Source organism: Somniosus microcephalus, chromosome 17 (genome assembly GCF_052327205.1).
Source record: "Somniosus microcephalus isolate GS21.2 chromosome 17, FLI_Smic_1.0, whole genome shotgun sequence".
In the NCBI taxonomy this organism is placed as follows: Eukaryota; Metazoa; Chordata; class Chondrichthyes; order Squaliformes; family Somniosidae; genus Somniosus; species Somniosus microcephalus.
This window is the reverse complement of record NC_141003.1, coordinates 7,189,487-7,211,556: the sequence shown is the minus strand read 5'-3', so window position 1 is coordinate 7,211,556 and position 22,070 is coordinate 7,189,487. Positions and strand designations below refer to the sequence as shown.

Genomic DNA, 22,070 nt, shown 5'->3' with positions numbered 1-22,070 from the left:
AATAAACTGTTGACTAATTCCAAATCATTTCAAGGTTCATATTCCCTTGAAGCAGAGTCTTTTGATGACTTCGGTCTCAGTGCAGTGACCTGCAGTACGGTCACTTGCTGAACTACAGAGAATATACTATTGCAAGGCTCCAATGCCAAAGTAAACTGACAGGGGTTGTCTGCAAGTCATTAATATAAACAGAGGTGATCCATCCTTTGAAGCTACAATCTATATTCCAGATAAGGAATTTGCCTCACCCCTCACAAAAACAAAGCTTTTCCAAAAAGCAGTTAACAGAAACCTGTTTAAAATTAGCCATAATTATCTGGTCACTATCACATTGCTGTTTGTGGGAGCTTGCTGTGCACAAATTGGCTGCTGCGTTTCCTACATTACAACAGTGACCAGTGTTCCCTGTAAAGTGCGCCGGCCGCACACTGCTCCTTAAAGGGGCTGCGAAGGGCCAAAAAATGTTACAGGGAACATAAGACTTCAAAAGTACTTAATTGGCTGTAAAGTGCTTCGAGAAGTCCTGAGGTCGTGAAAGGCCTTATAGAAATGCAATCTTTATAATTAATGCTTCCAGGCAGGTTTATATTCATACCAGAATAAAAGCAAGACTACGAATTTAACACAATCTATTGGAATAAAATGTAATACAAAAGACAAACGATTAGGATTAAAACTGTAAACACCATCAATTTCAATTTGCACTGATTTCATTCTAGGCTTGGTGCTACTTTCATAGAGTCAACGGCACCAGCAAATTACAGGGATTTTAAATGACGTCGCATTTTCTGTTTCAGAATTAATCTGGAACAAAACAGGTTCAAATCCACTGATGGCTTCAAAGTCTCTTCTCCCTGCTGGCTGTGGGGTTCTGCGTGAAGTCAGTGGGAGCAGTCATGATCCAGCTCCTAACAATGTTCCCGCTAAAATTTTTTTGGGTGCACGGCCCCCTTAACAGGCATTCAAATGATCTTGCATGCACAGTTTCTTCCATTTAAAAGCAGACGAGTGGCCTGCGCGGGACCTCCAGACCGCTGCGTGGCCATGCAGCCTAACCGGAACATTGGCTCCTAATAAGCTTTGCCCCACAGCACAAAGCGACCCCTAATCAGTCAGAGCCCAATGGATGAGAAATGGAAGGATTTCAAGTGAAGTATGGCATAATGGTGTGAAGTTGGGACTCAAGGAAAATATTGAGGCTAGAGGAGAGGGAGTTTTAAACTGCATCCAACCATGCTATACCTGACCTGGGAGTGCTCAACACCAGGTGCCTTAGACAGGCAAGTGTTCCAAGCACCAACAGCCCTCGTTTGATGGTGGAATTCAAGAATATCCCTTTTATCTTACAGAAATTCAATAGCAACGACTGAGGGGTTATTGGAGCCATTAATACAACACACATTAGTGCAAAAGATCAGGTTCAAACTGTCTTTTTGTTTGGTTTGTAGTGAAGACCAACTACAGGAAACTTTGTGCTATCCGGCACCGACGGGACCGAGCTGTTGCCGTCCCATCAAAACTGCCGGACAAACCAGCGTTAATGTTGAAACATACGGAGATTTTGAGCTCCGTATCTGGCAACAAACCCTGTTGCTTAGCAACAGCTTCTAAACAGTCGGCCGTACCTTGCAAGCGTCTCTGTCGCTTAGCAACAGCTTCAGCGAGACCTTGCAGAGCCTGACTGGTGAAAAAAAAGCAACGAAAAGAAAAAAAAACTAACGAAACAGCTCCTGATTTTTGCCGGTGGCTCGAGCATTAACCTCCGGATAAACCAAAGTTTCCTGTACTACTTTCATGTAACAACAGGCACCAACAAAAACTTGTAAAAATGTCAAAAGGCATTTTCTGCTCTAGAACAAAGCTGGCGTAAAACCAAGAGGGAAGGGAAAAAGTCTAACTTATATAAATATATATAAACACACAGTAGTATTTGGATTAAGAACTTACCCATCCTGTAAAGGTGGATATTCACATTCTTGCCCTTTAAGAAATATGCCGGAAGGGAACAGCTCACAAATCGGAATGGAAGGAGGATCTGTCTGAACTTTTGCTGTTCACAGATAAAAGCATTCTTAAGACACAGATTAACAACAGCTGTGTAAAACACTGAATTGTATTAAAATCTCTAACGGAGGAACAGGAGACTATTCAGTCCCTCAAGCCTGCTTCTGCCATTCAATTCGATCACAGCCGATCTGTATCGCAACTCCATCTATCCGCCTTGGTTCCGTAACCCTTAATACCCTTCTAACAAAAATCTGTCAATCCCAGTTTTGAAATTTTCAGTTGACCCCCAGCCTCAACAGCTTTTTTGGGGGGGGGGGGGGGGGGGAAGTTCCAGATTTCCACCAACCTTTGTGTGAAGAAGTGCTTCCTGACATCACCCCTGAACGGCCTGGCTCTAATTTTAAGGTTATGCCCCCTTGTTCTGGACTCCCCCCACCAGAGGAAAGAGTTTCTCTCTATCTACCTAATTAAATCCTTTAATCATCTTAAACACCTCAAATTAGATCATCCCTTAATCTTCTATACTCGAGGGAATACAAACCTAGTCTGTGCAGCCTGTCTTCATAATTTAACCCTTTTAGCCTCAGTATCATTCTGGTGAATCTGCACTGCATCCCCACCAAGGCCAATCTATCCTTCCTGAGGCCCAGAAAACACAGTACTCCAAATGGGGTCTAACCAGAACTTTATATAACTTTAACATAACAACCCTTTGTATTCCAGCCTTCTCGAGATAAAGGCCAACATTCCATTCGATTTTTAAAATTATTTTTGTACCTGTCCACCAGCTTTTAGTGATTCCCTAGAGTTTAGAAGAATGAGAGGTGATCGCATTGAAGCGTATAAAATTCTTAAGGGGCTTGACAGGGTAGATGCAGGGAGGATGTTTCTCGTGGCTGGGGAGTCTAGAACCAGGGGTCACAGTCTCAGGATAAGGGGTTGGCCATTTAGGACTGAGATGAGGAGAGATTTCTTCACACAGGGTGGTGAATCTTTGTGATTCTCTCCCCCAGAGGGCTGTGGATGCTCAGTCGTTGAGTATATTCAAGGCTGAGATCGATAGATTTTTGGATATTAAGGGAATCAAGGGATATGGGGATAGTGCGGTAAGGTGGAGTTGAGGTCGAAGATCTTATTGAATTGCAGGCTCGAAGTGCTGATTGGCCTACTCCTGCTCCTATTTCTTATTTTTCTGCTGTCTTCATACTTCTGTTTCCTTATTCTAGGCAATATCCTAGTAAATCTGCACTGTCCGCTTTCTATTGTCTCAACATCGTTCCTATAGTGTGGAGTCCAAAACTGTACACAATACTCCAACTGCAGTCCCACTAAGGATTTATATCAATTCACCATTACATCTTGACTTTTATATTCCATGTTGTAATAAAACACTATTTCCTGGACTTTTTTAAACACATGGACAGCAGGGGAGAGCATGACAAGTGAGGAGACGAAGAGATTAGGAGAGAAGTTAAAAAAAACAATTAGGAAGGCAAAGAGGAACTATGAAATGAAAATTATCAAGGAACATAAAACAAAACAGTAAAATATTTTACAGGCACATAAATAATAAAAGGTCAGTCGGGCTGGGAATAGGAACACTAAGCGATGGACAGGATAAAATCACAGGCAGCGATAGCGAAATGGCAGAAATATTAAATAATTACTTCGCTTCAGTATTTACCAGGAAAACACATCAGTTGGACATGACATCACAAGATGAGATTAGAAATAATCACAGAAATTCACAGAATCACAGAAACCCCACAGTGCAGATAGAGGCCATTTCGGCCCATCGAGCCTGCACCGACACATTTAATCGCATTTAAAATAAGAGGAGAAATATTAAATAAACTAATCAAACTCAGGTTAAAATCTCTGGTCCAGATGGATTACATCCGCGCATTTTAAAAGAATCTAGAGAAGAGATAGCAGAGGCACTATTACACATATTTAATAATATGTTAGAAAAAGATGTAGTGCCAGAGGACTGATGGATAGCTAATGTAATGACAGGCCAGTGTCAGGAGCGGTGAGAGCGGAGGTTCAGTGGGTATTTAAACTCACTTTTGCAGGCTTTTTTTCCCCCCACAGGCTTACCAATCTCGCAGACCGGTGGTGGCGTTCCAGAGCCACGTCACGATTCAAAACGTGACGCGGGCAGGAGGAAGCAGCAGATTGGGCGAGTATTTATACTACTCTATAGTTTGACAATTAAGGTTCATAGTTTATAAAAGCTTAGAAGGTCTGAATTTTATGGTTATAGTTTCTAAGGTCTCTGTTGTGTAGCGGGGAGTGCTAGGAAACAAGGGCCCTTGAGTATATCATTTAATTGTAGTATAATTGGTGGTATTGATTTAATTTAAATTAATTAAAGGGTAAGTCATGGCAGCAAAGCTCGGCCCCGTGGCATGCTCCTCCTGCACTATGTGGGAAATCAGGGACACTTCCTGTGTCCCTGAGGACCATGTGTGCGGGAAGTGTATCCAGCTGCAGCTACTGGCAGCTGCAAATGGATACATACTGGAGCATTCGCGATCCTGAGGACGTCGTGGATATCACGTTTAATCAGTTGGTCACGCCGCAGGTAAAGGCTGCACAGGCAGGAAGGGAATGGGTGACCGCCAGGCAGAGCAGTAGGCACAGGCAGGTAGTGCAGGGGTCCCCTGTGGCCACCCCCCTCTCAAACAGATATACCACTTTGGATATTGTTGGAGAGGATGGCTTATCGGGGGAAGGCAGCAGCAACCAACTTCCTGGCGCCATGGGTGGTTCTGCTGCACGGGACAGGAGGAAAAAGAGCAGGAGAGCTATAGTGATAGGGGATTCTACTTTAAAGGGAATAGATAGGCGTTTCTGCAGCCGCAAACGACACTCCAGGATGGTATGTTGCCGCCCTGGTGCAAGGGTCAAGGATGTCTCGGAGCGGCTGCAGGGCATTCTGGAGGGGGGAGGGTGATCAGCCAGTTGTCGTGGTGCATATAGGTACCAACGATATAGGTAAAAACCAGGATCAGGTCCTAAAAGATGAATATAGGGAGTTAGGAGGTAAATTTAAAAATAGGACCTCAAAGGTAGTAATCTCAGGATTGCTACCAGTACCACATGCTAGTCAGAGTAGAAATAGAAGAATATTTCAGATGAATACGTGGCTAGAGGAATGATGCAAGGGGGAGGGATTCAAATTCCTGGGACATTGGAACCGGTTCTGGGGGAGGTGGGACCAGTAAACTGGATGGTTTGCACCTGGGCAGGACTGGGACCGATGTCCTGGGGGAGTGTTTGCTAGTGCTGTTGGGGAGGGTTTAAACTAAAATGGCAGGGGGTTGGGAACCTGTGCAGGGAGACGGGAACCTGTGCAGGGAGACAGAGGAAAGGGAAGGATAGAAGCAAAAGACAGGAAGGAGAAAAGCAAAAGTGGAAGTCAGAGAAATCAAGGGTGTAAATCAAACATGGCCGCAGTAAACAATAATTCTAAAAGGTCTAAGTGTTAAAAAAACAAGCCTGAAGGCTTTGTGTCTTAATGCAAGGAGCATTCGTAATAAGGTGGATGAATTAGCTGCGCAAATAGATGTAAACGGATATGATGTAATTGGAATTACGGAGACATGGCTCCAGGGTGACCAAGGCTGGGAATTCAACTCTCAGGGGTAGTCAATATTCAGGAAGGGCAGGCAAAAAGGAAAAGGCGGTGGGGTAGCATTGCTGGTTAAAGAGGAGATTAACACAATAGTAAGGAAGGATATTAGCTCTGATGATGTGGAATCTGTATGGGTAGAGCTGAGAAATACCATGGGGCAGAAAACATTCGTGGGAGTTGTATACAGACCCCCAAACAGTAATGCTGAGATGCGTGTAATAAGGGCAAAGCAGTTATCATGGGTGACTTTAATCTACATATAGATTGGTCTAACCAAATTAGTAACAATACTGTGGAAGAGGAATTCCTAGAGTGTATACGGCATGGTTTCCTGGACCAATATGTCGAGGAACCAACTAGAGATCAGGCCATCTTAGACTGGGTATTATGTAATGAGAAAGGATTAATTAGCAATCTTGTTGTGCGAGGCCCCTTGGGGAGGAGCGATCATAATATGATTGAATTCTTCATTAAGATGGAGAGTGAAGTAGTTGATTCAGAGACTTGGGTACTGAATTTAAATAAAGGAAACTACGATGGTATGAGGTACGAGTTGGCTAGAATGGATTGGGGAATATTATTTAAAGGGTTGACGGTCAATAGGCAATGGCAAACATTTAAAGATCGCATGGATGAACTACAGAATTTGTTCATCCCAGTTTGGCATTAAAAAAATGCAAAAAAGGTGACTCAACATTGGCTAACAAGGGAAATTAGGGTTAGCATAAGATCCAAGGAGAGGACATACAAATTGGCCAGAAAAAGCAGCAAACCTGAGGCTTGGGAGCAGTTTAGGATTCAGCAAAGGAGGACAAAGGGATTAATTAAGAGGAAAATAGAGTACGAGAGTAAGCTTGCAGGGAACATAAAAACTGACTGTAAAAGCTTCTATAGATAAGTGAAGAGAAAAAGATTGGCAAAATCAATAGGTCCCTTGCAGTCAGAATCAGGGGAATTTATAATGGGGAACAAAGACATGGCAGACCAATTAAGTACATACTTTGGTTCTGTCTTCACAAAGGAGGACACAAATAACCTCCCAGAGATGTCGGGGAACATAGGGTCTAATGAGAGGGAGGAACTGAAAGAAATCAGTATTTCTGGGAAATGGTGTTAGGGAAATTGACGGGATTGAAGGCCGATAAATCCCCAGGGCCTGATAATCTACATCCTAGGGTACTTAAGGAAGTGGCCCTAGAAATAGTAGATACATTGCTGGTCATCTTCCAAAATTCTATAGACTCTGGAACAGTTCCCATGGATCGGAGGGTAGCTAATGTAACCCCACTATTTAAAAATGTGGTAGAGAAAAAACAGGGAATTATAGACCGGTAAGCCTGACATCGGTAGTGGGGAAAATGCTAGAGTCCATTATAAAAGATGTAATAGCAGAGCACTTGGAAAACAGTGACAGGATCGGACAAAGTCAACATGGATTTACAAAAGATAAATCGTGCTTGACTAATCTACTGGAATTTTTTGAGGATGTAACTGGTAGAATAGATAAGGGAGAACCAGTGGATGTGGTATATTTGGACTTTCAGAAGGCTTTCGATAAGGTCCCACATAAGAGGCTAGCGTGCAAATTTAAAGCACATGGGATTGGGGGGTAAGGTACTGACTTGGATAGAGAACTGGTTGGCAGACAGGAAGCAAAGAGTTGGAATAAACGGGTCTTTTTCCGAGTGGAAGGCAGTGACTAGTGGGGTACCGCAGGGATCGGTGCTAGGACCCCAGTTATTCACAATATATATTAATGATCTAGACGAGGGAACCAGATGTAATATCTCCAAGTTTGCAGACGACACAAAGCTGGGTGGGTGTGTGCTGTGAGGAGGATGCATAGAATCTCCAGTACAATTTGGACAGGTTGGGTGATTGGGCAGATGCAGTATAAAGTGGATAAATGCGAGGTTATCCACTTTGGTGGCAAAAACAGGAAGGCAGATTATCTGAACGGCAATAGATTGGGAAAAGGAGAAGTGCAACGAGACCTGGGTGTCCTTGTGCACCAGTCGCTGAAGGTAAGCATGCAGGTGCAGCAGGTGGTTAAGAAGGCAAATGGTATGCTGGCCTTCATAGCGAGAGGATTCGAGTACAGGAGCAAGGATGTCTTGCTGCAGTTGTACACGGCCTTGGTGAGACCACACCTTGAGTATTGTGTGCAGTTTTGGTCGTCTTATCTGAGGAAGGATGTTCTTGCCATGGAGGGAGTGCAGCGAAGATTCACCAGACTGATACCTGGGATGGCAGGAATGACGTATGGAGAGAGATTGGGTCGATTAGGCTTATATTTGCTAGAGTTTAGAAGAATGAGAGGGGATCTCATTGAAACTTATAAAATTCTAACAGGACTAGACAGACTAGATGCAGGAAGGCTGTTCCCGATGGCGGGGCAGTCCAGAACCAGGGGTCACAGTCTAAGGATAAGGGGTAAGCCATTTAGGACTGAGATGAGGAGGAATTTCTTCACCCAGAGAGTGCTGAACCTGTGGAATTCTCTACCACAGAAGACAGCTGAGGCCAATTCATTAAATATATTCAAGAAGGAGTTAGATATATTTCTTAAGGCTAAGAGGATCAAGGGATATGGGGAGAAAGCAGGGACAGGGTACTGAATTTGAATGATCAGCCATGATCGCATTGAATGCAGGCTCGAAGGGCCGAATGACCGACTCCTGCTCCTATCTTCTATATTTCTATGTTTCTATGTAATAATACCTACGTAAGAGTATAGGAGATAGAACATGTCCAGAAAACTATAGACCAGTCAGCTTAACATCAGTGGTAGGAAAAATAATGGAATCCCTACTAAAGGAGATAATAGAAAAACATCCAGAATCCAAAAATATAATAAAGATGTCAGCATGGAGTTCAAAAGGGAAAGTATTGCTTGACCAACCCCATTGAATTCTTTGAAGAGGTAAGAGAGAGAGTAGACAAGGGTAATGCAGTAGATGTAATTTATCTAGATTTCCAAACGGCCTTCGACAAGGTGTCATATGATAAGAGTAATGAATAAGGTCAGAGAATGTGGAGTCGGTACAAGAAACAGAATAGATAGCTAACTGGCTGCAAGACAAAGCAGAGAATAGGGGTAAATCAGAGGTGGGGTATTTAGAGTGGCAAAAGGTGGGACGTGGGATCCCATAAGAATCAGTGCAGGGACCACAGTTGTTCACAATTTATATTACCTATTTAGACTTTGGAATCAAAAACAATTTCTACATTTGTGGGCACCACCACATTTGGAAGGATAGTCAAAACTGAGGACTGTAATAAATTACAAGGCGACATTAATAAACTTGCAGAATGGACATATAATTGGCAAATGAATTTCAACGTAGATAAGTGTGAGGTATTACATTTTGGTAAGAAAAATAAAGAGGTCACATATTAGTTGGAAAATAAGTAAGAGGAGCAAAGGGATCTGGGAGTACAAATTATTAAAAGTTGCGACACAGGTTAATAAGGTCATAACAAAAGCAAACCAAGCACTCGGGTTTATTTCTAGAGGGATAGAATTGAAAAGTAGAGAAGTTGTGCTAAACTTGTATAGAAACTTGGTTAGACCACACTTGGGAGTACTATGCACAGTTCTGGTCACCATATTATAAAAAGGATGTAGAGGCACTGAAGAAAGTGCAAAAAAGATTTACAAGGATGATACCAGAAATGTGTGGTTATACCCATTGGGAAAGGATGAACAGGCTGGGTCTCTTTTCTCTTGAAAAAAGGCTGAGGGGTGACCTAATAGAGGTCTTTAAAATTATGAAAGGTTTTGATAGAGTGGATACAGAGAGAATGTTTCCACTTGTGGGGAAGAGCATAACTAGAGGCCATCAATATAAGATAGTCACCAAGAAATTAAATAGGAAATTCAGAAGAAACTTCTTCACCCAGAGAGTGGTGAGAATGTGGAACTCGCTGCCACAGGGAGTGGTTGAAGCGAATAGTATCGATGCATTTAAGGGGAGGCTAGACAAGCAACTGAGGGAGAAGGGAATCGAGGGTTACACTGATAGAGTTAGATGAGGAAAGACGGGAGGAGGCTCGAGTGGAGCATAAACACCGGCATGGACTGGTTGGGCCGAATGGCCTGTTTCTGTGCTGTATATCCTGTGTAATTCTATATACTTATCCACTTGAGGTGCTGTTTAAGACCCTGTAAACCTGAACTGCCATAACAACTTTCCCAGAAGTATTAAAAGTCCACTCACGTCCTTTTTTCTTTTTCTTTTTCTTCTTTTTCTTGGCTGCGGAACTTTCGCCTTCGCCATCTCCTTCTGTTGGGTAAACAGGTTTTTAAATCAACAAGTATGTTCCACTTTAGTGTAATGCATAATACAAGCGCTCAGCACAGAAGACCCTTTCCTTTGACAGTGTACTTGCCTTCTTCCCCTTCTTCCTCTTTTTCCTTGTCCTCGAGGACCTGCTTTTCCAGCTGTTTTCCTACGTCATCAACTCCTGCAGATTCTTTTTCACATCCATTTTGTGCCCCTTCAGAGAATAAGTTTCAAATATTACAGTTTATGGCAGCTTTGTAATGGAAGTGCTGAACTGAAGACCGCTGATGCCTGCAGTCAACAGTACAACGCAAGCACATTCCATCTATTGCCGTCTCCTGCTGCAGTTACACCTTATAACTGCTGATTAGAGGGAGCCTGGGAGCAGGAGTTTGCAAAGAACTGCTCTTCCCGTGACACGAAGGCCAAGGAAATCCATTCATAATTCATTGTTCCCCATTCTCAGGGCGTAACTGGTGGAGTGCCACAAGGATCAGTGCTTGGGCCTCAGCTATTTACAATCTATATCAATGACTTAGATAAGGGGACCGAGTGTAATATATCCAAGTTTGCTGACGTTACAATGCTAGGTGGGAAAGTAAGCTGTGAGGAGGATACAAAGAGGCTGCAAAGGTATATAGACAGGTTAAGCGACTGGGCAAGAAGGTCGCAGATGGATTATGTGGAGAAATGTGAAATTATCCACTTTGGTGGGAAGAAATAAAAGCAGAATATTTTTTTTTTTTTTTTTTTTTATATAAAGGTGAGAGACCAGTAAATGTTGGGATTCAGAGGGATTTGGGGGTCCTTGTACACAAATCACAGAGAGTTAACATGCAGGCAATTAGGAAGGCAAATGGTACGTTAGCCTTTATTGCAAGGGGGGTTGAGTATAAGAGTAAGGAAGTCTTGCTGCAATTATATAGGGCTTTGGTGAGACCACACCTGGAGTACGGTGTATAGTTCTGGTCCCCTTACCCAAGCAAGGATGTACCTGCCTTAGAGGCAATGCAGCGAAGGTTCACTAGGTTGATTCCTGGGATGAGAGGGCTGTCCTATGAGAAGAGATTGAGTAGATTGGGCCGATACTCTCTGGAGTTTAGAAGAATGAGGGGTGATCTCATTGAAACATATAAACTTCTTAGAGGGCGTGACAGAGTAGATGCCGAGAGGCTGTTTCGCCTGGCTGGACGGTCTAGAACTAGTCTCAGGATAAGGGGCCGGCCAGTTAGGACTGAGATGAGGAGAAATTTCTTCATTCAGCGGGTTGTGAATCTTTGGAATTCTCTACCCAAGGGCTGTAGCTGCTCAGCCATTGAGTATATTCAAGACGGAGATGGATAGATTTTAGGGCACGAAGAGAATGAAGGAATCGGACGGGAAAGTGGAGCTGAGGTCGATGATCAGCCATGATCTTATTGAACGGCGGAGCAGGCTCGGGGGGGTCGTATGGCCCACTCCTGCTCCTATTTCTTATGTTGTTCTTCACAATATCAATGAGCAGATCTTCATGTCACAGAAGAGGGGCACTGGTCTACACAAAATGTCCACTCTAGGCTGCCTCTAAGCAACAGAACATGAGGTGACGGATGTTGATAAATTACCTTCCTTGATTACAGCAAGGATTATAGGGAATTCAGATCATACATCTCCTTTAAATTAGATGTCCCTGTATACAAGAACATGATATTTTCACTGCTCCTGAAAGAGAGTCCTTGCTTTTGCTGCAGCTAAGATGCTGCCGGTAGTTTTTCTTTGAAAGAATGGCACTGCCAACCAATGTTCCCTCTAAGGTGCACACGGCCGTGCAGCAAGCTGGAATATACCGCACACTGAAATAAACAGGCCGCTCACAACTTCGTCAGTTGATATCTGTGATGTAAATGTAAACTGCCCATGGACAAAAAATAGCGCCCTGAGAAATTGGCAGCCTGCCCAGTACAAAGAAGATTTAGAGGGAACATTGCTGCTAACACGTTAGGTCTTCTCACCTGTATGATGTTTACTCCTTATGCCTGACATGAAGTTTATTAATTAGTCACTTGAGACTTGCTGAAAACCCCATCTTAACACCATAGACTTCATTTATAAACTAATCAAAAACCAGATGTTCCCACATTTACAAAACGTATCCATCAGCCTATCCGATGAGCAGAGGCTGCTGCTACACATATATAGGGCTTTACTTCAGCCTGCATCTTGCTCAGTTATAAAAATTATAGTATCGAGGAACACTGGAGGCCCACGTGTATTAAGCATCCTTTAGTATAAACCAGATTAGTGTGCTCTGGAAACAAATGACAGCATTAAACAGGCATGTAAACACTGAAAATGTGCTAGGTTGAGATGTTTTAGGAAAGGTTAGTGAAAGAGTAGGCTGTTGCTTCAATGAGACAACGTGGACCTGGCCTCGCACTTTATTCAGAGCTCCTATTTCAGCTGTATTGATCAGACTCGTGCTTCTAAAGGCCATCAAGAGAACCTGTGAAAGGACTAGGAATGGGCTGTACCAAGTCACCCAGGGGAAGAATAAAATGCAAAAAAAGGGCACCTCATCGGGTAGGGCGATGTATATTTTGTCATAGATCCATATGATGAAAACCTGGTTTATGATTACAATTATAATTACATCTAGGGTGTTCAGTCAGTGTTTTGAGAGAGGATTCAGCAAACCATTTTCACAAAGGGTTTATTTCCTACCATTTGCTGCCAGTTCCATTATGAGAACTGAAGTTTGAATGAGGCAGCAATTCCCGATCAAGCGATAATCTGTTTCAACAATAATCCCTTATGTAGAAACTGAAGTCTGGCAGAAGAAATCGATTGGTTGAAGGTTCACTTAGAATTTAAAAATATGGAATAGAAATGGTACAGATTTATTCTGGTCTTAAATAAAGGCAACTTGATGGAACTCAAAGTATTCCACGGCTAGATAAAATACTTCTAGGAAAGTGACTCTTACTAGGGATGTACGAGTATAAAATACTGTAAACTTTGTAACACTTTAATCAGCAATAAACCATTTCAACCGCTAGCCCTGTGGCTAATGTCAGCTGTAGTTCTAAGACTGTTTCAATCATTATAAACAATGAATCAGAGATTACCTGAATAGTAGAGGCACTATTTCCTACTCCTTCCAGATCAGGAGAGACGACTCCACAAACACCTCACAGCTACTGGTACATTCCTCAATAATCAGGGCTCCCTCTCACAGGGTTGAAATACTCCTCTTAAATCACCTCAGTTTGTTCCCACCCCAACCGCCCGTGACTGATCTGTAACCGCCAGTACTTAAGTGGCAGCCTCGTTCAGTTGGCAAATCTCACCTGAATCAGAAGGTTGTGGGTTCACCCCAGGACGAGGCCAACAGTTCACTGCAGCTCTGCATCGTCAGAAATGCTCTTTCAGATGAAAGATGAAACCCCCTGCAGCTCCCATGGCATATTCAAATATTTTCAAATCACCAGAAGCTGTAGAGAGTGCACTACTCCACAAACAACCCACAGCTAATGTCCTCTTACATAATCAGGCTATTTTTTGGGGCATAGTTAGCAAAATGTTACCAGTACACTACAGGAGAAAAATAGACTTGATGCACTTTTTTCAACATGCTTCTCTTCCCCCCCAAACTCATTGGTTCCTAGGGTTCCAGTCACCCTGTGTACCTCAACTGAATGGCTATTCTTCACATGGGAGCCTAGACAGCGCCAACTATTCAACCAGAGGGCCATCACAGTTAAGCACAATCATGTCCTCTTCCAGCCTTCAGCAGGGTTAAGGACAGCGACCACAAGTCCCCCCCCCCCCCCAATTCTGCTGGAACGCTGCGGCTAACTGTAGTACCCGCTCCACCGGCTGAGATCAGCTAGCTTGGCACAAACTGGGGATTGAATCTGGGAACTTCCTAGTAATGAAGGCAGTGAGCCACACAGGCTCGTCTTGTATAAAGCTCAATTCTTTATCAGAAATTCTTCTCACCACTACTGTAACCAGTAACAGACCTGTAACAGCCAGCATTTAAGTCTCAGCTCATTATAGTCAGATGGTAGTGGCACTCAAAGCCGTGAGCACATAACCTCGGCCAACAGTTCGGTGCAGTTCTATATTGTGAGAAATGCTCTCGGATGAAATGTTAAAACCCCCGGGGCCCTGCCTGCCTGTTTCTGTGGACTTTAAGTACCCCATTGCACTATTCAAATTGCCAAACATTCCTCCTTCAACCAAACAACTTGTCAGCCACGCCTCAGTGCGTAGCACTCTCGCCTAAGTCAGAAGGTTGTGGGTTCAAGTCCCACTCCAGAGACTGGAGCACATAATCTAGGCGGACACTCCAGTGCAGTACTGAGGGAGTGCTGCACTGTCGGAGGTGGCGTCTTTCAGATCAGGCCCTGTCTGCCCTCTCGAGTGGACGTGGAAGATCCCACGGCACTATTCAGAGAAGAGCAGGGGAGTTCGCCTGGTGTCCTGGCCAACATTTATCCCTCAACCAACATCACTAACACAGATTATCTGGTCATCATCACATTGTTGTTCGTGGGAGCTACATAACAGTGGCTACACTTCATAAGTACTTCATTGGCTGTAAAGCTCTTTGGGATGCCCGGTGGCCGTGAAAGGTGTAGAAATGTTAGTTCTCTCTCTTCTACCACCACTAAAAAACAGCTGAAATGGTCATTACTCAGTTGCTGAGGTCGTACCGAGTGCAAACTGACTGTTGCGTTTGCCTACGTAACAGTGACTGAAATGCAAAAGTAATTTATTGACTGTGAAGCACTTGGAGATATTCTGCGGATGTCACAAGGTGCTATATCATGCAAGCTCTTTCTATTTCACCCTATTGTTGCATGACTCAATGCTGCAACCCCGGTTTGGAAGGACAGGGTCTCAAATTATACCACTGCATACGTTTTGTGTGGATATAATCTGAACATTTCACACAAATCAGTACTTTTTTTTTTTACTGAGCCTTATTACCAACATTCACCAAAAGTATGGAAGCCATTTAGTTAAGTTGTGCCAATATTTGACTATTCTATTACTGGACATTGTGAAAAAGGTTCTACAATAAATACGTGTAATGAAAGTTTGCAGCCCAAGTACCACGGTTTTGCATAAAGGTTCTGGAGGCAGTGAAAACGGCAGCTTGTGTGTTATAAATCTTTAGGTCTAGTGATGGGCTGTCAAAGCTACAGAACATAGGAGCAGGAGTAGGCAGTTCAGCCCCTCGAGCCTGTTACATAGTATTTATACAGCACAGAAACAGGCCATTCAGACCAACTGGTCTGTGCCAGTGTTTATGCTCCGTATCGGCCTCCTCCCACCCTATCAGCATATCCTCCGATTCCTTTCTCCCTCATGTACTTAACGAGCTTCCCCTTAAATGCATCTATACTACAGGTAGACTATCCTTTATCCGAAAACCTCGGGACCAGCCGTGTTTCGGTTTTCGGATTTCAGAAGGTATTTTATATAAGTCTGGGAAATTTGTCGGGGGTGGGGGTCGGCGTCGGCGGGGGGGTCGGCGTCGTGCGCACGACTTACGCTGAACGAAAAAACTTTCGTTTTTTTTTTTTTTTTATAAAGAGGTTTTCGGAAGTTCGGATAAAGGATAGTCTACCTGTATTCACCTCAACCACTCCGAGTTCCACATTCTCACCACTCTCTGGGTAAAGAACTTTCTCCTGAATTCCCCATTGGATTTATTAGTGACTATCTTTTATTTATGGCCCCTAGTTTTTCTCTCATTAAGTGGAAACATCTGCCCTGCATCTACCCTATCAAAACCTGCCAAAGTTTTAAAGACCGCTATGTGGTCACCCCTCAGCCGCCTTTTCCTACAGAAGAGTTCCAGCCTGTTCAGTGAATTGCAGCCAGGCCCGGGTCCCTGTAACCTCTCAGTTCTGATACCAGCTTTGTAAATCTTTCTTGCACCTTCTCTAGTGCCTCTATCTTTTGACGAGCTGTTTCACCTTGTCCTGAACAGTAGACCCAGAGGACACGGCCTGCGCTTGAAGGGGGTAAATTCAAAACAGAATCATACCTTTCAGCCAATGTCCCAAACTCCTCCATCACCATCCCTGGGTATGTCCTGTCCCACCAGCAGGGTAGACCCACCAGGGGTGGCGGCACAGTGGTGTACAGTCGGGAAGGAGTGGCCCTGGGAGTTCTCACCATTGACTCCGGACCCCATGAAGTCTCATGGCTTCAGGTCAAACATGGGCAAGGAAACCTCCTGCTGATTACCACCTACCACCCTCCCTCAGCTGATGAATCAGTGCTCCATGTTGAACACCACTTGGAAGCAGCACTGAGAGTAGCAAGGGAACAGAATGTACTCTGGGTGGGGGACTTCAATGTCCATCACCAAGAGTGGCTCGGTAGCACCACTATTGACCGAGTCCTGAAGGACATAGCTGCCAGTCTGGGCCTGCGACAGGTGGTAAGAGAACCAACACGAGGGAAAAACCTACTTGACCTCGTCCTCACCAATGTACCTGTCGCAGATGCATCTGTCCATGACCGCATTGGTAGCAGTGACCACCGCACAGTTATTGTGGAGACGAAGTCCCGTCTTCACACTGAGAACACCCCCCATCGTGTTGTGTGGCACTCCCACCGTGCTAAATGGGATAGATTCAGAACAGATCTAGCAGCTCAAAACTGGGCACTCATGAGGCACTGTGGGCCATCAGCAGCAGCAGAATTGTATTCCACCACAATCTGTAACCTCATGGCTCAGCATATCCCTCACTCTACCATTACCATCAAGAGAGGGGACCAACCCTGGTTCAATAAGGAGTGTAGAAGAGTATGCCAGGAGCAGCACCAGGCGTACCTAAAAATGAGATGCCAACCTGGGGAAGCTGCAACACAGGACTACATGCATGTTAAAAAGCAGAAGCAGCATGCTATAGACAGGGCTAAGCGATCCCACAATCAACGGATCAGATCAAAGCTCTGCAGTCCTGCCACATCCAGTCGTGAATAGCGATGGACCATTAAACAACTAACTGGAGGAGGCTCCATGAATATCCCCATCCTCAATGATGGTGGAGCCCAGCACGAGTGCAAAAGACATGGCTGAAGCGTTTGCAATCATCTTCTGCCAGAAGTGCCGAGTGGACTGGATACAACAAAGGCTATGGGCCCCAACAACATCCCGGCTATCGTGCTGAAGACTTGTGCTCCAGAACTAGCCCCGCTTCTAGTCAAGCTGTTCCAGTACAGTTACAACACTGGCATCTATCCGACAATGTGGAAAACTGCCCAGGTATTTTCTGTCCACAAAAAGCAAGACAAATCCAATCCAGCCAATTATCGTCCCATCAAGGCAGCATTTGACCGGGTGTGGCATCAAGGAGCCCTAGTAAAACTGAAGTCAATGAATGAGAAGTGGGGGGGAAACTCTCCACTAGCTGGAGTCATACCTAGCACAAAGGAAGATGGTTGTGGTGGTTGAAGGTCAATCATCACAGCCCCAGGACATCGCTGCAGGAGTTCCTCAGGGCAGTGTCCTAGGCCCAACCATCTTCAGCTGCTTCATCAATGACCTTCCCTCCAACATAAGGTCAGAAATGGGGATGTTCGCTGATGACTGCACAGTGTTCAGTACCATTCACAGCTCCTCAGATAATGAAGCAGTCCATGTCCGCATGCAACAAGACCTGGACGACGTTCAGGCTTGGGCTGATAAGTGGCAGGTAACATTCACGCCACAGAAGTGCCAGGCAATGACGATCTCCAACAAGCGAGAGTCTAACCACCGCCCCTTGACATTCAATGGCATTACCATCGCCAAATCCCCCATTGACCAGAAACTTAACTGGGCCAGCCACATGAATACTGTGGCAACAAGAGCAGGTCAGAGGCTGGGAATTCTGTGGCGAGTGTCTCGCCTCCTGACTCCCCAAAGCCTTTCCACCATCTACAAGGCACAAGTAAGGAGTGTGATAGAATACTCTCCACTTGCCTGGATGAGTGCAGCTCCAACAACACTCAAGAAGCTTGACACCATCCAAGACAAAGTAGCCCGCTTGATTGGCACCCCATCCACCACCTTAAACATTCACTCCCTCCACCACCGGCGCACCGTGGCTGCAGTGTGTACCATCTACAAGATGCACTGCAGCAACTCACCAAGGCTTCTTCGGCAGCACCTCCCAAACCCGCAACCTCTTCCAACTAGAAGGACAAGGGCAGCGCATGGGAACGGCAGCGCATGGAACACCACCACCTCCAAGTTCCCCTCCAAGTCACAAACCATCCCGATTTAGAAGTATATCACCGATCCTTCATCGTTGCTGGGTCAAAATCCTGGAACTCCCTCCCTAACAGCACTGTGGGAGTACCTTCGCCACACAGACTGCAGCGGTTGAAGAAGGCGGCTCACCACCGCCTTCTCAAGGGCAACTAGGGATGGGCAATAAATGCTGGCCTTGCTAACGACGCCCACATCCCAGGTGGTGGTGTTCCCATGCGCTGCCCTTGTCCTTCTAGGTAGAAGAGATCCTGGGTTTGGGAGGTGCTGCCGAAGAAGCCTTGGTGAGTTGCTGTAGTGCATCTTGTAGATGGTACACACTGCAGCCATGGTACGCCGGTGGTGGAGGGAGTGAGTGAATGTTTAAGGTGGTGGATGGGGTGCCAATCAAGCGGGCTGCTTTGTCTTGGATGGTGTCGAGCTTCTTGAGTGTTGTTGGAGCTGGTGAGTGCAGCAGGCTCGGGAGGAACAGGTGACTGTGGACCTCTGGTTCCCAAAACTCTCCGCCACTGGGGGTTTCCTCGCCTCATGTCTGGGTCTGTTGTAGACTCACTGATAGAGATTGGTTGCTGCGATCAGTCAACAATAACATTATTGCATCATGGGACTCCCAGGATGGTAGGTGAGCTAGATGGACCGTGGTCTTTTTTCGTCTAGAAATTCCTGTGTTCTAGGCTGCATCTAGCCAGCTAGTTAAAGCATAAAACAGCAAGAGGCACTGGAGATTAGTAAATGTACATATCCATATTTAATGCAGATATTTCCCCTCATGCCCTTTTAGGACAGTGAATAGAATAAACATCTCCTTGAATGAAATTGGAAATGTGTTTACCTCTCTAAACACCTGTACTTGGATTTATATATTAAAACAATGTTTCTACACAAAGCCTTTCCCCTTTACAGGTATAACTTTTACACCGGTGCATGCCTGTCTAGTTTGGATTCTGGGAGACTGGGTCGATGTCCTGACTCCCCATGTTTACACGGTTAAATCTATTTCTCAACCTGCGGTCGGAACCATGCATGCAATGAAAAAAAAAAACTGGTTTCTTCCTTCCTGCTGTCGGGAAAGGAGAGCTGGATTGAGTAGTGCAAAACGCAGAGATACTGCTCTCCTGAGCTCCAAACAAAAACAAACGCCTGTATTCAAGTGAATATGGGATGTGCGAGTTTAGAATTACTGTACTTCAGCAAACTTGGCATTGTAATCTTGGCCTCAAGCCATTTTGAAGCACTTTACAAGCAAACAAGAATTGAAAAACTTAACCACCTGATCAGAAAATGCAGATTCATAAGTAGACCCAGCTATATTTTGTTTTTCTGAAGTGAGCAATTCATTCAGAATTCTGTGAAATGCCTCACTAAACTGCTGTAACGGAATAACGGGCATTTTGTTTTTATAAAGTGAAACTAGCAACAGAACACAATTCAAAAGAATTAGTTTCCTTCTATAAAAACAGTGCCTCAGTGGCTGTGTGAAAGGCGCTATATAAATATATGTTCTTTCTTTCTCTTCCTCAAGTTAACTGGAAGGCACTCAGTTCTGTGAGCACTAAAAGGGAACTGAAATGGAAGCTTTTCCTCCACGCCTTTACATTGTTAGTTTCCAAGATTGAGGGAATGGGGCATGCATCCAGGTTTAGAAAGCACATTTTAACTCTCTTTATTTGGAATTGCACTCCTGACTGCAATTACAAATCCTGACAGAACTTTCTCGTACAACTTCACGTAAATGAACATTCTTGATTTTGAATGCAGCGAGTGGCTCAGGTGCAGAAAGTAATCAAAAATGGAACGCTGGCCTTCATCTCGAGGGCTGGAATACAAAAGTGAGCACGTTCTGCTTTAGTTGTAGTGTGTCTCGGTCAGAAACCTCTGGGGCATTGCGTTCAGTTGTGGGCCCCGCACCTCAGGAAGGATATCGTGACTGTGGAAATGGTGCAGCGCAGATTCACCAGAATGACACAAGGACCGAAGTCAGAGACGAGCAACACTGGGCTGCACCGTGACACTGCCACCCAATCCCAGTACTCTTCACAAACTGTACCCACTTAGGCAAAGTACTGGAAAACAACTGGCCCCCAGGCCTCAGCGAGGAATCAACACCTTCGGGAAGGGAGCAAAGAAAACTGGGGAGCGAAATATTGTGACCCGAGTGGTTTATTAAAAACTCAGAAGTACTGCTTAGGTCATGCATGGTCACAGCTGTCTTCCACATCTCTCATGTAGATTAATAAATGGGGGTGCCACTTTTAAGCTGGTTTATTGCCAATCCTGGTACTCTAACAAATGATGTCACGGAGCTTCACAGAATCACAGAAACCCCACAGTGCAGATAGAGGCCATTTCGGCCCATCGAGCCTGCACCGACACATATCCCACCCGATCCCCGTAACCCCACGTATTTAATCCCCCTAACACTAAGGGTCAATTTATCATAGCCAATCAACCTAACCCGCACATCTTTGGACTGTGGGAAGAAACCGGAGCACCCGGAGGAAACCCACGCAAACACGGGGAGAATGTGCAAACTCCACACAGACAGTCACCCGAGGCCGGATTCGAACCCCGGGTCCCTGGCGCTGTGAGGCAACAGTGCTAACCACTATGCCACCGTGCTGCCTTCAACTGATTCTCCTCAATACTGCCTTCAAAGGTGCGGGGCCGGGGTCAGAGTTAGGGATGCTAACCCTCCTGGGATTGTCCTGCAGTCTACAGGAATTAAAGATTATTCTCCTGGACATTGCTGCGAGCAGCCCGGGGAAAAAAAAAAATCACAGGGGCATTCAAAAAAAATGTCTTTGAACACTTTTGTTCATTACTTAGAAAAACACTGGCGATGGGAAAAAGGCTGTTTGGCTGACAGTCAAGAATCATCCAATCAGAAAACGAAGAGTCGATTCACTTTCCAATTGGTGCGGGAACCAATGTTCCTTGGAAGCTGCACTTTGTTCCGCACAGCCTGTTTCTTTCAGTGCGCAGTCTGTTTAAATTTCCACGCGATATGTACAATGATGGAACCGGTGAGCGGCCTGAGCGGGACCTTTCCCATTGCTGTGCGGTTAGAGGGGACACTGGTGGGGCGGTGCGCCGCAATGGCGGACGGGTCAGGCAACCAATGGCGGGGGAGCAGGCAGTCGGAGGTCATGTGATGAAACGTACATCCAACCAGAGTTGGCGACCCTCGTCATGGTAAGGTATGAACTGGGGAGGTTCATCTTTTGCTTCCATTACAACATTGCTTCGAGTCGTTCCTTTAGCAAGCAGGCAGGAGGGCAATGGAATTACATTTTATGTATAGTAAATAGTTCACACGTTGTCCATGAGCAATTTCACAGCAAAATAATTTCTTGTGTATTATCACATTGATGCATGCGCCAATCAGTATACCACAAAGGTAAACTCAACGGGACCCAATGATGTCACACAAGTGTGGAATAAACTGAATTATCAACCTGGACACAGTGAGGGAAAAAGGCAAATAATTCAAAATGTATTAAAATCCAGAAGCCTTTAAAGTCATGCCGATTTCTGCATCCGACTGCTCCCCATCAATAATTCTATACTTAATCCCATCGGGTAGAAGCTAGCAAAGTGAGAATCTGGATCGAGATATCTCAGTTGTTTTAAAAGACACACATCGATGTGTATCACGGTGACAAACTATAGTTAAATACAGCAATTTCTAATTCTCTTGCTGAAACGTTCCACGTGTTTTCCAGTTCAATAATTCCATCTTGGAATGTGTCACTCCACCAATACCTGCAACCACGGGGGGGATTAATCACTCGAGTCAGATGTGTCGCCTAGAAACCAGTGAGGTCGCAATAACTGCGACGCGCAGCTTCCTTACATCATAAACCCAGGACAGCCTTCAGCC

At 44.9% G+C, this 22,070-nt stretch overlaps 1 protein-coding gene across 1 annotated transcript in view; it reads right to left on the bottom strand.

The window, feature by feature from the left end:
* Positions 1-22,070, bottom strand: part of metap2a (methionyl aminopeptidase 2a) — a 40,100-nt gene that overhangs the window by 13,204 nt on the left and 4,826 nt on the right. Inside the window, 3 exon segments of the mRNA XM_086009877.1 lie at positions 1,948-2,050; positions 9,868-9,933; positions 10,040-10,147. Coding sequence (XP_085866003.1) covers positions 1,948-2,050; positions 9,868-9,933; positions 10,040-10,147 — 277 coding nt within the window.